Below are 10,570 nucleotides of genomic sequence, written 5' to 3' on the forward strand. Positions count from 1 at the left end.
AATCCAGATTGTTAGAACATTTAATTTAAATCAAATTCAACTATAAGCTTTATATTTAGTTTTGTTCGGATACTACAAATATCCAACAGGTGACAGCTGCGAGAAACTAGGTGTTGTCTTCCGCTTTGTGTGTTTTCGTCTCTGCGAACCGCAATATGTACTTTACGTTACATATTAACACATCCTGAAGCAGGTTGAATATTCATATTTCAGGCCTTTTACCCAAGTCTGAAGAGTGCGCGTTCAGAAAGCGGGTAAATCGACCCGTTGGCCCTATGCACATCGAGCGGGATTTCGTAACTGCGTTGACAGATTGCATCAATGGCGCCATCGCGCCATCGCGCCATGACAAGTTACAGAACACAAGAACCAATGATACCGGCGAAGTACGTCATACCAAGGTCAATTTTCATGACGATAGGTATAGTGTTATCAGTACGATTTTTTTTAACCTACGCTAAAGCAGTGTCGCCAATTTTGGGCAAAAATTTGACCCGTGACTATTTGCATAGACTTCGCTCTTTGCTGTCAGTTTCGCTTAAATGATGTCGCAATTTCAAGACCGACAAGCGTATTCAATTTTTTTCCGCCATTTATTTTTGTGATAGGCGGCAGCGCTTTTAAAAGCACCTGGGCTGTCCCTTTCCTTGGAATTGGGTAATCCAGTAATCCAATAACTCAGCGATCACACCGTTGCCTATAATGTCAGACTACTTTCACAAAGTAGAAACAGCGCCTATACGCGACAGGGAGCTGTTGACCAATTCTCCATCAATCACGGAAAAAGATGAACAGCTAGTCAGTGTTGATAGTGAGTCCAGCGGCAACGAATTCTCTTTGGCGCAGCATCCTCCAAAAAAGTTCTACTTCTGGCAAGTTCGCGGTCCGTCTGGAATTGACCTAGATGGAATTGCGACTCAATATTCGGTGTTTGATGATTCTGCGCGTGCAAAGCACTATCAGCCTTGTGCAGATTATGAAAACTTGCATCGCTTTGATCCAGCCGTGAGATGGACATGGCGTGAGGAAATTGTACGTGAGATTTAGATAGGCTGGTTACTCCTTCATTGCCGTTCTAGTGGCTAATCAGTCTTGTAGGCTCTGCTGAGGAAGCTTGATATAAGAATTATGCTGTTTGTTGGCTTCATGTTTGGAGCACTGCAGTTGGATCGTGGTAATATCAGTCAAGCTAATGCAGACAATTTTCTCACTGATCTCCACCTTACTACCAACGGTAGGAAGATCTCCTGCAGAAGAACTTAGGTTACTTTCTAATTGAAACATAGATTTTAACAATGGTAACACGATTTTTACTGTCTGCTTCCTTCTTTCAGAGTTGCCTTCTCAGCTAGTTAGCAAAAAGCTCGGTCCAGATCGTTGGGTACCTACACAGATGGTTCTGTGGTCAATTGTTGCATTCTCGCAGTTTTGGCTGAATGGACGGAGCAGTTTTTATGCAACCCGTGCCCTTCTGGGACTTCTTCAAGGTGGTTTTATAGCAGATTGCACCCTCTATCTCTCGTATTTTTACACCGCATCTGAGTTACCTGTGAGGTTGGCGTACTTTTGGGCAGCAGATACGTTAGCAAATATTATTGCATCTTTCATGGGTTTTGGTATTCTTCATATGCGAGGCGTTCTGGGTTATTCTGGTTGGAGGTGGCTGTTTTTGATTGAAGGTATAATTACATTGATTGCCGGCATTTTGGCGTATGGCATGATGCTTCCGGCTCCGACCAAGTCCAAATCGTGGTTGCGCGGCAAGAGTGGGTGGTTTTCGGAGAGAGAAGAGTTCATCCTTGTGAATCGGATACTTAGAGACGATCCTTCGAAAGGCGACATGCACAATCGGCAGCCGATCAATTGGACGAACTTGTGGTACTCTCTTAGTGACTATGACCTCTGGCCAATTTACGTTATTGGTTTCACTTTCTTCATGTCCACAAATTCCGTGGGAACCTATCTTTCATTGACGTTACGTACGATTGGCTTTAGCACATTCCAGACTACACTCATGGGATTGCCTTATCAAGTCGGGGGGCTGCTTACAATGCTTCTAGTAACTTACTCCTCTCAACGATTTCACGAACGTTGCTTTCACGGTATTCTTAGTCAGTTATGTGTATTGCCGAACTTAATCGCTCTTCGATCTTTCGGTTCTCATTCAAACAGATGGTCAAAGTACGCAGTGACGTCTATTCTACTATCGCATCCGTCAACTCATGCAATTCAGGTGGCTTGGACCTCCCGGAACTCAAATTCCGTGCGATCCAGGACAGTCTCCTCAGCGGTATACAACATGGCTTGTCAGCTTGGGGGTATTGTGACGAATTATATCTACCGCAGTGATGATGCACCGCTGTACAAGCGTGGCAACAAAGACTTAATTGCGATCTGCTGCATGAATATAGTTGTGTACCTATGTGTGAAGGTATACTATGTTCTTCGTAATCGTTTTCGTGATCGGAAGTGGAATTTGCTGTCTGATGAAGAGAAGGAGCATTATCTTGCTACAACAACTGACAGGGGTAATAAGAGACTTGATTTCAGGTTCGCACATTAGAGGATAATTTTAGAGGTACGCTGTAGTCATACAGCAAGGTGATCGCTTTGTCGATGAATATGCTCTTTCTTTGTTGTAAAACTAGTCGTAGAATGAAATTGTGTGACTAAAAAATTCAACTGCCCTGATTTTATTACCGAGTGTGAGCTTGGGACAATAAACAGTCTTCAAAGCCGCGTGCGGCTGACTTAACGGGCGACCTTATTACTCCGGCGGGGTCACAAGTAGCCAGTAACAATCACACGCGCTACATTTGGCCATAAGTCGTTTCCCATCGGAGCTTTGTTAGAGTCGGAAAAGTGTATGCGAGGCACGGATATAATGCTCCAATGGCTCTAATACGGACCTACACTGAACTGAGCGACAGGCGAATCCGTATGTAACAGGCATCAGAGCATGATGACGAGTATTTTTCAGGTTACGTGGGACTCAAATTTTCAATGCCCAATATTAATTGCTCACTGAGAGAAATCTATTGACTAAGTCTCAACCAGACGACTTTGTTACACCCTATCGCAGCATAATTTTTCGTGGATAGTATTGACGGCATTCTTGGTAAGATTGGATAACGGCAATGTCTCCAAAAAACCCTAATAGTTTGGAGTCTCAGTATACGGTCAAACCCATGACTATTATGATGTCGTGGTCTGGGCCCACATGATTAGACAAATATCCCCTTTCCTTGTCGTGGCATCGACCTCGTAGATCACAAATCACCTCTTGCGAATAACCTGTAATGCTTCACTGCAAAAAACAAAGGTATTTCAGACACATTTTAATGATAGTAATGTGGCTTACTTTCCTCAGATCAGGACTAACATATGGTGTTCGCATGTCTAAGAGCGATTGCAAGAAGAGCCTAAACAACTCATCGTCGGCGACATCTCTCATTATCATCTTATTGGATGTAAAATTTCTAATGGACATAAAGGCCATGTCATGTTAACGGTACAATGACGCTGCTACTGAATCCGACTGAACCATCAGGTACTCACTTTCGGGTGGCACTACGTCACGTGGAGTCGGCCATATTCCATCGATCGTTGAATCGGTATGGACTCCTTCAAGCCATTCGACACCATCTAGAAAGTCGTGTGGAATACTTGGGTCACCGAACACACTAGGATCATGCAAAAATGTGTCAATACCACGGACTGTCGGCCGAAGTTCATCTTCGACATTGAATTGAATATTTTCCGAATGAGCCATGGTAAATATGTCACATTCATTCCCTAGGCTTATATTTGTCGACAGCATGTCGAGAAAATTCGGCGAGATTGTTAACGCTGAATCGCCCCTACCGTAGTGATCAGAAATTGCGCTGGCTGCTTGATCGCCAGCGAGACTTGCAGTTCGCAGACAATTTCCGTTTTCTGGATATATTTCTGACTTCCGTTCCCTTAAGATATCCGCGTAGCGCTTTGGCGTGACTCCCATTTTCCGTTTGAAGACACGGTGCAAATAGCTCGGCGTCCATCCGACCTCGTCCGCCAATTCCCTCAATCTGATTTTGTGACCGCTGGTGCTACCATCAGTTTTGTCTGTTCTCTTACTAATGTGTTCGCACGCCTTCTCCACTGCCTGAGCTTGCAGATCGTATCCCTCATTCGTCGGGTTGCAGCGTTTGCATGGCCGGAATCCAGCAGCTGTAGCTTCTGTGGGAGTATTATGAAATTCAACGTTCGCTCTTCGAGCGAGCCGGGCACCGCAAGTGGGTCGACAAAAAATGCCCGTCGACTTAACGCAGTAAACGAAATGCCCGTTTGCGGCGGCATCACGCGTTGTTACGGCTCGCCAACGAGTATTTGCCGTGACAAAAGACATGATGTGTCAAGTCCACAGGGTACTGACGGAGGTTTGTGGCGAGCAGACAGACGGAAGGAAATCTTCTTAATAACCCATGACGAGACCGGGTCGCCGCATTCCCGTGCAACAAACAACCCATGTAAGTTATTCCATTAGTCTGAAGCCGGGTGGTTGTAATAGAAGCCGTCCCGCGGCGAAGTGTTTTCCATGCCTGTGATTGGTCACTTTGAGTTCAATCTCAAGAAACTCTTGGCCTCGCCGCGCTTGCTCTGACGGTGGCCCAGGGTCAAATGCGCAAAAGCTATTTTTTGTATGATTAAAAATAATTTTAGAAAATTCATCGCCAATAATCCAGCTACAATTTTTGCACAGACGACAAGCACATGGCCAACGCCCTTACCTAGCTAGACTAAATTTTCTGTTCGCATAAATACTACAGGACCACGAACCACACAGGATTGAGCTCTATTTCATGAATTACAATATACAGTTACTTTAAAAACTCCTATGCACGAGCATACTGGGAGCCAAGAGTAGTGACGTCACTTAAACAGCGCGACAAATCTCCTCTTCCTCCCACCTCTTAGGATTCACAGTCACCTGTGCACCTATGCTGCCAGGCATTCTGTAGAAAGTGCGCATTATATTAGTGGCGCTGGTGCAATATTGCGCAGTTGTGCCACTTAAGAATGTTGGGACAGTTGTGCGGGATTTATTCAGGACATGTGCGCAGTTTGGAAGCATAGACACAGTTACAAGCAAATCATTGTCCCCAAAATTCGTCTCTAGTCAGATTCCCAGGAAGCATATGCTTCGAAGGATCCTCAGTATCCCAACACTGCGATGACACGTCTGGCGTGCACATCTGCTGCTGCCGTTGCGGTGTAGTCAAACTACTCGGACTAATCCCGGCATACACATCATACTCTTCCACAACGGGCGCACCATCCTTCAAAAAATGACCAAATAGACGGGACCGCAAAAGTTTCCAGGGTTTTCTGCTCACGCGTTGCTTTCCGAGGAGAATTATCGCCCGGCGTCCCTGTTGTCATACCAGCAATGACGACTCCCAACGCACTTTCTCGTCTCAATTCGTCGGCAATCCATTGTCGTGTCGCGTCATCTATCGACGCGCGTTTAACGAAACCCATGTCTTTAGTTTTAATCTTCGACCCGTCACACGAGTCAAATCAACATCTGGTTCAAACTTTTCTAGAGAATCGAGCGTATGGCATAGCCAGCTTACTCCTCCCCATCGCTTTTGCAGTCGCCTTAGTCCATCCTGGCACGCCGAGAATGCGCGGTACACAGTCGCAGAGACGGCATGATCAGTACTGGGGGACGCGAGGGAAAGCGAGTGCCATAATGTTAGCGAGGCAGACCCCGCCATTAGTACCGGCTGGCACATGAAAGGATTGGATAAAAACGCGTCGGGCGCAATGAGGTCCGCAAAGAAGATTATGTCCGCAAAGACGATTATGTCCGCTATGCTAATTGCCGAGGTTCGACTAAGGTCTGCGTTTGGGTTGGATAGCCAGCCGGGGATGTCGAGCGAGCTCCGAGGATACACTAGTTTCGGATGATAAACGGCCAAAATAATTGCGTGAATCCAGGAGTGCAGCAGAAGAAAACACTGTGCATGTTTAGTACGTTCAATTGCCTGGAAGTTGTGCACGTCGAATATCAAATCTTCCGGGAGGGAAGCTTGGAAGTCAGATATTTCCTTTTGGGAACTGGAGAGTGCAGCTTGGATGTCGTTGTCAGTTGCGGCATCGCTACTACTGTTTGATTCACAAGTAGTATTTAGTGTGCACTGTCTTTTGCCGGCGTACTGGTTCAGTATGTCGGATACCTTGCCAAGAAGAAGGACCAGACGGCATAGATATGGGAAAGGATCTGTTAATGGGTTCCGGTCGATTCCGTGAATAACTTCGCCGGTCGTGACCTCCTCAACCTATCCAGTGTCTCGTTAGCACTATTAAACACAATACCCCAATTTAGCTGACCTGATGGTCAATATGATCGATTGGAATCGTTGCAATACGTCCCGTTCCGCACGAAATAAACCTGTCCAAACAAACTACAGACCAAAACACTCTCCGCCTCTGTGCAATCTGCTCCTGATCCCCAATCCTGTCAAAATATTTAGGGAGTCCGAGATCATAACTCATTCGGATCGCCAGACCCGACCAGGACCATAATCCCGAGTCTCAAATTCGAGGTATGCTATGAGCAACAAAGAGAACACAGTCTCGACCGACGGGAGGGCGAGGTGCGGGATTACTAACGCCTTGGCCTTTTCCGCGTATGTCTCTGACAATTCTTCGCCGTTCAAACCGGAATGGGAAGGCTTAAGTCGTTCAGGAATGGCTGCCATGGCGAATAATAGAGACTCGCCTGCCACGCCATCGGATGTGCGATCATCCAGATCCTTGCGCCGCAGAAATGGTAAATAACTGGCCATGTGCTCGTAAAAAGTGTCAAGCCTCTCTTTAGAAGGAATATACACTTTCGACGTCGTTCGATGGGTCGTCCAGCCTCTTAACTCAACTTCAGCCGTGGGCGGCGACCGCGTAGGCACTGCAGGCGACAGAGACGCTAAGGAGTTCGCTTCACGATCTTCGGGGACTGTGCGACGCGTGAATTCGTGACAGTCGAGGATAAAGTTACTGCTAGATGTTGTCGATGATCCCCGGTCTCTCAGCTTCGGAAGTACTGACGTTGACTGAGAGTAGACGGAAATGCCGGAGAGTAGAGGGGACAGAGGTTGGCCCAAGCCAGCGGAAGTATGGTTGTCTAATGAGTACGCCTTGATTATATGACTCCGCTGCGGCGTCTGGATATTCTTTATCTTTTTCTTTACTACTGCCGAGAATGTCACCACTGTTTGGCCACAAACTGTACTCAGCCGTGAGCAGCTGATCACGAGTCTTAGTCGAAGATGCGTTCCATGTTATGACCTCAAGCTCGACACCTCGCCCTGTAGGTTCGTTCGTGGCCGAATTTGTTGTCGATTTACTATTGTCGCGCATTTGTCGCTTGGACGCAGAGTTTGCAAGTGTGGGCCCATCCTTGTAAACGCACTCGAAATTTCGCACACTTTGCAAGGCTGCGTCCCAGAACAGCGGATCTTTCTTATTAGCAGGAGCTCTAATCGTCAGCTCCTATTAAATGAATGAATTACGTTTCTCCGTTTACACGATGTGCAAGCGCGGAGGACTCTTCTCTGACGGTGGATGACGTTCGCAAGGTTATCACCGGCAGTATGCACCGGCTCGTCTAAGTTTTCATCAACAACAAAGCGGATTTTTGGGGCCATTTTCTGATTCTCAATGGTCTCTGGAGAGTAGGGCGGGAAACTACGTACCTTTACTTGAACTTTTCGCACTCGTCCTGAAAATAGAGAGTACACGGCAAGAATAATCCGAGAGAGAAGAGTATCTCCGACAGTGACAGAGTTGACTAGTCGCCACACGCTATCTGCAAACGACATTGGCCACCCCCTCTCTGCGAGTCCCCGCAGTACTTGCAGGTCGGTTCTGATGTTTAAGCTTCAGTCGTGCATACTCTCACGCCGACCACGATGTTGACGGAAAGCCGTCCTGCTGCACTCTTTGCATAACATTACGACTACCATTATCATCACAGCAGCACCACTAATCAGATTAGTCCATGGCACCCGCACACCAGAATGTGTGTAAAGTACCTACTCTTGTCCGAGCCTTCAGTGCGGTTCTCACAGCCGTGGCAGCCACCATTGATCGGGCCTGGTCTCCCAATCGGAACCACAAACATTATACAGCTTTTACCTCCGACGGAAGCAGATGCTTCGACAGTGGGTGTGCACTAAACATTCTCGACAAGTTGTGCGGAAACAAAATTAAATGTCACTCGGTGGCAACAGTTGATTTGTGGTCTGGAGCTCTATTGTTAACAGGGTTTCAGGGTTTCTTACCCTGAACTACCACAATTATTGGCTATATGTAACATGACCAAAGAGATAAATTAATCGGGCTACCGGCATTGTCAAACAGCCGCATCAGCTCGACACAAAACTCACTTGTAGATAACTATCTACCATCCTAAGTATTCTTAACAAAGATCACACTACTGCGGTACAATCAATTCGTTGTGCCTGTCCTGCAAAACTCTATGCTTCAGAATGCAATACAACGGGCTTCTCTTGAACTGCCGCAAGAGCTGCACCATGTGGATGTCTTTTTTTGACGCCGGCCTCTATATCGTGTGCCTCATCTACGATTTCAAGGACATCAACATGATGGCGTGGTAATCTATTTGCGATGCCGACGACATCCCAGGGTGTCCAGGGATTGCTCTTCTCGAAGATCTCATCGATCTCTTCGAGCGAACGGCCGGCGGTCTCCGGATAGAAGAAGTAGACACAGGGTACCATTATGGCATTTATGACAGCGAAGACCAAGTACGTGTACGCTCCGATGCTGTTGAACGCGACAGGTGTAATCATGACGACCATAAAGTTGAAAATCCAGTTTGCGGCGGTCGAAAGGCCATTCGCCGGCGCGCGAACCTGCAGTGATACGATTTCAGCGGGATAGAGCCATGTCATTCCAAGCCATCCAATCGCAAAGAACGTATTAAACACGAAGAGAAAGGCAGCAGCAGCGACACCGGCTTTGCTGTTTCCGCTGTCAGCTGCATGTGCAGTGCCAGTTAGAATGGCCATAGTAGCAGCTTGTCCCACTGCGCCGAACAACATCAGTTTGCGACGGCCAATTCGTTCGATAGTGAAGAACGCGATCCATGATGCAATAAAATACTCTGTTCCGTTTGCAGCAGCCAAGACTTTCGAATTCAGTGGTGACAACCCAATCGAGTTCTCGTAAATCGTTGCGGCATAGTATGTAATGAGGTTAATACCAGTCACTTGCTGCATAGCCTGATTCCAGAAAGCAAGCATAGCGCGATGGAAGTGCTTCTTGTTAGTGAACGTGAATAATTCCCGGATTCTGCCCTGATGCTCGGCTGTGATGGTGGCCTTAATCTCGTTTACTTGCTCATCGATAAGGGGATGGCTGATGTCGACATCCGCGAGAGCGGAAAAGACATATTTTGCCTCTTGCTCATTACCGTGGCGAATCAACCACCGCGGAGATTCCGGCAATTGAAGGACAGTGCACATTAGAATGATTGCAAAAACGGCTTGAAACGCGATTGGGAATCGCCAATTGACTTGGTTGTCAACGAAGTAGAAGCCAAAGTCAATCCTAGGAATTTTTAGCCGCAATTCATATCTAGAAACTAATGGGGACAGACCAGTAGGAAATCGCGATACCACCAGTAATCAAAGCACCCTGGACCATGACCAATTTCCCTCGGGATTCTGCTTTAGCGCACTCGGACTGCCACATGGGAACAGTTGCAGTGATGTAGCCATTGCCGTATCCAGTAACAATTCTTCCAACAATAAACTGCGCCAGGGTATAGGAGGAGCACTGAATCGCTGTTCCCACAACCATTACAAAGGCGCCGATAAAGATAATCTTCCGCCTACCAAGCTTGTCACCAAGCCACATCGTTGTTAGTGCGCCCATCATACACCCGATTTCGTAGAGAGCGATTGCAGTTCCCTGAATGGTGGAATTATGTGAACGAACAGATGCCGGAAGATTATTACTGGTGTCCAAGGATGGGAAGGTTCCGGTGAACCTTTTGAGCGTGAGCAAGCTCCCCATTACGCCCTGATCGTATCCTTGGAAATTGTTAGCTGTACGGCATATCTAGGGACCAAACGGGAAGGCTAACCAAACAGTAGGAAACCAATACCAGCAATGGTGGCAATAGTTTTGCTGAGCACATGGCCCCGTAGTCCGTGATATCGCGTGGCCATCTCGAAAAAACAACAAGGGTTTAGGAGTAACGGAACGATTTGAGGCTGAAGTTGTCAGCGAAGTCGGTGAAGACGGTCTTTATATCTCATCAACGTGTTCACAGGAAAGGGGGGTAAAATGGATGCCCCGCATAAAGAGGGTGAAAATTGACGTCACGAAAATGTGAACTAATCTGCGTAGACGTAGATTGTGAAGACGTCACGGTTTCATAAGATACGGAACCATCGGGGCGTACAAATGAGTAGGGATACCTAGTCGGTCAAATGAATAACAGGAATCCTGAGAAAAATACGGAGAAACAAAAATATAATCATGTGAGTTGAGAGTGGAG

General features: G+C 46.9%; 4 protein-coding genes across 4 annotated transcripts; 1 reads left to right on the plus strand and 3 right to left on the minus strand.

Annotated features, from left to right (window-relative positions):
- Positions 1-582: 582 nt before the first annotated feature.
- On the plus strand, positions 583-2,604 carry V1508DRAFT_287180 (major facilitator superfamily domain-containing protein). Its single transcript, XM_066936542.1, has 3 exons — positions 583-1,032; positions 1,099-1,234; positions 1,287-2,604. The coding sequence occupies exons 1-3, from the start codon at positions 703-705 to the stop codon at positions 2,561-2,563; spliced, it is 1,743 nt and encodes a 580-aa protein (XP_066793056.1). The 5' UTR covers positions 583-702; the 3' UTR covers positions 2,564-2,604.
- Positions 2,605-3,007: 403 nt separating this feature from the next.
- On the minus strand, positions 3,008-4,598 carry V1508DRAFT_425844 (uncharacterized protein). Its single transcript, XM_066941500.1, has one exon. It carries the CDS (start codon positions 4,385-4,387, stop codon positions 3,506-3,508), a length of 882 nt encoding a protein of 293 aa, XP_066793057.1. The 5' UTR covers positions 4,388-4,598; the 3' UTR covers positions 3,008-3,505.
- Positions 4,599-4,857: 259 nt separating this feature from the next.
- Positions 4,858-7,688, minus strand: V1508DRAFT_452327 (uncharacterized protein; the record flags this gene model as incomplete). The annotated part of the gene is given in 9 exon segments (XM_066942517.1): positions 4,858-5,318; positions 5,347-5,411; positions 5,448-5,535; positions 5,565-6,323; positions 6,376-6,449; positions 6,566-7,066; positions 7,086-7,252; positions 7,274-7,478; positions 7,568-7,688. The coding sequence occupies 9 exon segments, from the start codon at positions 7,686-7,688 to the stop codon at positions 5,133-5,135; spliced, it is 2,166 nt and encodes a 721-aa protein (XP_066793058.1). The 3' UTR covers positions 4,858-5,132.
- A 799-nt stretch (positions 7,689-8,487) lies between these two features.
- V1508DRAFT_287564 (general substrate transporter) lies at positions 8,488-10,429 on the minus strand. The gene is made up of 3 exons (XM_066936544.1): positions 10,154-10,429; positions 9,665-10,100; positions 8,488-9,615 (listed from the first exon to the last, which is right to left on the minus strand). Exons 1-3 carry the CDS (start codon positions 10,236-10,238, stop codon positions 8,520-8,522), a joined length of 1,617 nt encoding a protein of 538 aa, XP_066793059.1. The 5' UTR covers positions 10,239-10,429; the 3' UTR covers positions 8,488-8,519.
- Positions 10,430-10,570: the final 141 nt, after the last annotated feature.

The sequence above is a fragment of the Lipomyces doorenjongii genome (genome assembly GCF_038497915.1).
Source record: "Lipomyces doorenjongii strain NRRL Y-27504 unplaced genomic scaffold V1508scaffold_87, whole genome shotgun sequence".
Lineage (NCBI taxonomy): Eukaryota > Fungi > Ascomycota > Lipomycetes > Lipomycetales > Lipomycetaceae > Lipomyces > Lipomyces doorenjongii.